The sequence below is a fragment of the Gymnodraco acuticeps genome, unplaced genomic scaffold (genome assembly GCF_902827175.1).
Source record: "Gymnodraco acuticeps unplaced genomic scaffold, fGymAcu1.1, whole genome shotgun sequence".
NCBI lineage: Eukaryota > Metazoa > Chordata > Actinopteri > Perciformes > Bathydraconidae > Gymnodraco > Gymnodraco acuticeps.
In genome coordinates, this window is record NW_022990924.1 from 913,732 (window position 1) to 918,670 (window position 4,939).

Here is a 4,939-nt window from a genome sequence, read left to right on the forward strand (position 1 = left end):
TGAATTTTTTTTTTCACATGAAAAGCAGTTAGCCCTGGCAAGTGCAAGTTTGAGTCATGATTGTTGTACATCAGGGACTGTGTTTTATTGACGCACAGGGAAGAAAAACACGATTGTGCTCTGTTTTTTTAGCTATTTTAGTTCATTCCCTCTCCCTGGTGGATCCATGTATCTCAGAGGTGATCATCAATCTACCAGACTCTATTATTACTTTTCCACAGAGTGCTTTGATTTCCAGCCCACCCAGGAGATTAAGCCCCCTCGTTGCTCTCTTTCCTCTCCCTCCATCCCCTCACCTATCTTTTCATTTCTCTCTTTCTTTTTGTCCGCTCTGTGTAGTGCCTTATCGCTTTTCCCTTGCAGTCCTGTGAACTTCTTTCCAAATGTGTTCCTGCTTTAGATTTTTTTGTTTTAAGATGTATCTCCACGCAAGTGTTTTTAAGTATTGTGTCAATTCTATGGCTAAAACATATAGTGCTGGTGCTTGTTTGGATGCACTGTGACACCGGAAGCGAGGGGGCTAAAGGTCAACTCTCAAGAGACACACCTCTCCTCCTTTGCACACGCTTCAGCTGTGAAGGCAAAGGCACACACATTCCCAAGAGATCTGCAGCTTCATGCAAATGTGCAGCTTTAGCCACACGTGCAAACAGCAAATGTTTCAGTCTTTCAGTATCACCAACAATTAGAAATTTCAGTCAGCAACACATACCTGACTATCATCAGTATTAACCCACCCGTTTCCCGCTTAACAGCTCCAGGTCCCATTTGTTTGGAGCATCGGTGTGGAATGGTGTGGAAGGCCAAACAGAGGATTTTGGGTCCCGAGTATCCATTACATCAGAGGAGACCAAGGCGCCAGTTTGCCATTTGAGACGTGGCACCCCCATGTCCTTGCACTTTATCCTGTTAACTGGCAAGATGTGCTGAAAGTTACGTGGGCCCTGTAAGTGGAACTCGCTTAAAACAAACACTTTTTGGATTTGTAATTGTAAAGTAAAATCTAAAATCTAAATATCTTAGAGTTAAGTGTCTTGATGATAGGACCTTTTTTATAATATTTTTTAATTATAATGTAAGATTTATGGCAAGAACCTTAAACCAATTTATTTATAGAAGACTATAGAAGACAGTATTTTGATCTCACGAGGTTATTAGAATAAACGTTATGCCAATTACATATAAGATGACATATTAAAATCATATTGTCCAAAGTTAAGAAAAAGTGGTCACAGGTTAGCTTTCTTAAGTTTTTTAGATGTGCAACAAAATGTGGCGATTGCACCAAGTCAAAAGACATCAGTAGAACCTGCCATCACAATTAAAATATGTTTCTTTGTCTGTAATATTTGTCTGCTATATTTATAACCACATCAGTTGTGGCCATCAAGGGTGAACAAAGGTCAAACGTTTGAAACCTTGAAAAATAACTGTGAATATCACAGATTGAGCCTAACTTTTTCAAACTGTATAGGTATAGGCCCACACTTTTTAACCTGTTAAACCCCATCCCCTCACCGGCGGGGGGAAAAACGCATCATCTGCAGGAAACAGCGTCTGACTCTGAGGGCTTCTTAATATTTAAAAACCTATTAATGTGTCATACCCACTTAACGGGAAGAAACTCAGCTATCAGACAATATTAACCATTGTTAGCAAAACGACAGATAAGGGTAATAACAAAGGCTCTGAATTAGCCCTGAGCGACACTTAGCACAGAAATCACTTTAAAATACCCTTATTACTTATCTGCAAAAACAAGATATCGATTAACAAAATGAGAGTGCACAGACGCGACAGGTATTGGTATCATTACTGACCCATCCGAACTCAAGACATGAGAAGCTAACAAAGACATCACACCACGTAGCATTAGGTAGCAATTACCTTTGTTGTTTTCTGATCAGAAGTTGTCTTCAATGGCAACGATAAAAACGCTGCTGAAGGTTAATCCAGGTTAATCCAATGTGTCTGTGTCACTTTGAAATTATTTCTGATAATCCATCAGCAATAGAACTAGATTTCAGTTTTCAGATTTCAGAGTGTAAAATAGGTTTTGCTTTGGGCAAAATTGATCAATGGTAACCTGTGAATGTGGAAATTCCCCTTCGATTCTATTGGCTCTAACGGTTCAAAAGAGATGTCAATCATCAAAATCGACCAATGGGTTCCAGAGAAACGGCAAATACGCCCATTTCCACCCAAATGACCCCAGAGGTGGAGGTTTTCTTTGCTAAACCTCTCCAAAAAGGTCAAATGCCACTTGTTTTGCATCAATCTTGATACAGGGTACTTATTATATGTTATATTTTGGATTCTTAAAGATTTTAGTCTCCGATTCCATCATTCAAGGGTGGTTTTCATCATAAGTAATGGTTTATTTTTGGATGGACAATATAATTTACATTTTTTTACTATGTTCAATCTGAATTTACTTTAAAATAAAAAACATCTATATTGATTCTGACTTTTCTACATCCAACTCACAGGTTTATCATTGCTTTGAGAAAAAAGATTATTAATTTACCCCTTTTAGAAGTTATTGTCATTTGTTCTGGGAATGTCATTTTCGAGCCTGAGACCTGAAAAACAAGCTTGGGGCTAATGCACCCCTTGAACTTCTTAAAACGGACAAATATATTTATAATTCATCCTTTCAGTTTTTTTCCTCATAGAAAGGCCTACTCCTAATTGTTGGTTTGAATTACGGTTCAAACAAACGATATAATCCTCCTTTTCCTGGGGACCTATCCAGCGTCCCTTGGGGTCCTGGACCACTTCGGGGACCAGCATGAGATCAACTCCATGTCTCCTCCCAGCATGAGGTCACGCCCTCCCAATGATGGGGATAAAAAGCCTGCTCCTCTCTGCTCTGTTCACACTCACTTTGCAGTTGATGAACTTATCTCTGAGGCGCGCGGTTGTTCATTCCTGTCCGGCCACAGCTTCCTGCTCCCATGTTTTAAGCGCGCTGCTTTTGGTTCACCATGTCCACCGGGTCTCTCAGCGATGTCGACGACGAGCTCCTGGACGGCATCCTAAAGTTTGGCTCCTCCAGTAAAGACTCCAACGAGAGCGAGGAAGAGAGCTCCAACTCCGAGGGCGCAAAAGACGCACCGGGCAAGAAACGGAAGAAAGCGTCCCGGAAAAAGGCATCCAAGGGTGGGGCCCAGCAGGAGGGCAAGCATGGGCCGAGGAACGCGGCCAACGCCCGGGAGAGAGCCAGGATGCGGGTCCTGTCCAAAGCCTTCTCCCGCCTGAAGACCACCTTACCCTGGGTACCGTCGGACACCAAGCTCTCCAAACTGGACACTCTGCGCCTGGCGTCCAGCTACATCGCGCACCTCCGGCAGATACTGGCCAACGACAAATATGAAAACGGATTTATCCACCCCGTTAACCTGGTGAGATGGGTGAAGGGGAAATTCAGCTGAACGTTTATTATGTTTAAAAATAAATGTATGAGGGGAGGGAAGTGAAGTATAAATGTATTACAGGCCGAATTGAGCAGGAAGGGTTTATTTTGTTTGCCTTATAATATTTCAGTCCCTGATATTTTTGTATTCCAGGCTACACCAATGTATAGGTGATACATGTGGGTGATAGATAAGTGAAGCAGGTGCATGAGAGAGGAAGAGCAACAATTCAGCTGACTGTTTTTAGGCAAAACATTTGAATTATTTTTACTGAGCTCTCTCCAAAATGTATTGTTACCATAACATATATTACATGCACACGCCACAAATGTATAAGATTTACAATTGTTTTTTGGGAAAAAGCTCTGAGGCATACAACATTTGGCCTTGATATGTTGATAATAGCTCAAAATAGCTTCACTAATGTCAATTGGGATTACAAATCTTCTGATTTAGGAGACACACTGATTTATTGTTAAATCGATTAGATCTCAATCACATAACATTTGTATTTATTTAATGCATGAACGTCTGCATGATATCGTTCCTGCCAGGCAATTATTATGTGCACTTGATATCCGCAGGTGATAAACTGACACATTATGGATCTGTGTTTTTTTTTTCTTCTAATCTAATAACTTGATTTATTTTTATTAATATTCTAAGAAACTGCTGGCCCTAATTGATTTTATTTTTCCCCGCAGACGTGGCCTTTCATGGTTGCAGGTAAGCCGGAGAACGAGTTGAAGGAGATGCTGAACAATACAACGAGGTTATGTGGAACAACGGCGTCTTGACGAACTGAGGAACACGGATTTTCCGAGTAAAAACCAGAAACATTGTGACTGACATGAACGTCTCATCTCCGCAGACTTTGAGTGGGAATAACAGAGAATATTATCTCTTTTTCGTTCCCGTAAAGACAAGTTGAATTTTATTTAAATGCAATATGTCACCCATTGTTGTCTTTGCTGGTCCAAAGATAAACTGCGTGCTTTAAATTGCTTTTTTATACTCTTCAAATGCATTTTTACGCATGCAGGCCTGTTGTGGCGGCTGCATTATGAAGGATGTGCACATGAAAAATGTCCACCGTCTCAAATGGTTGTACAGATTACATGTATATAAAATATATTTGTATCACTTTTACACCTTGAGTAGCCTATTGAATGTTTTTGTATTCCATTTATTCCTGTTTATTACCGTGTGTGGGCCAATGCTTTGACCTAGTAACCCCCTCTTATCAGTCCACTCCTTCAGAATAACCTGAGCACCGGAGCATCAGTGCAGATAAGTCCCTCTGTTGTTTCTAAAAGATAAACAGTGGACGTGGTTGTCATTACATAAACAAACGTTTTTCTTCAAGATTATTTGAGACCCTTAAGGAGTTAGTGCTCTTAGTTTAAACAAGTCAAAAATTAGTTTACCACCCTGCCAATTGATGGATGAAGGGGAAGTGAACGGCATACAAACAATATATCTCAGCTAATTGATATATTTATAAATATCTAAATATAACATGT

General features: G+C 40.3%; 1 protein-coding gene across 1 annotated transcript; it reads left to right on the top strand.

The window, feature by feature from the left end:
- The first annotated feature begins 2,893 nt into the window (after positions 1 to 2,893).
- Positions 2,894 to 4,565, top strand: tcf21 (transcription factor 21). The gene is made up of 2 exons (XM_034234045.1): positions 2,894 to 3,404; positions 4,121 to 4,565. The coding sequence occupies exons 1-2, from the start codon at positions 2,988 to 2,990 to the stop codon at positions 4,211 to 4,213; spliced, it is 510 nt and encodes a 169-aa protein (XP_034089936.1). The 5' UTR covers positions 2,894 to 2,987; the 3' UTR covers positions 4,214 to 4,565.
- Positions 4,566 to 4,939: the final 374 nt, after the last annotated feature.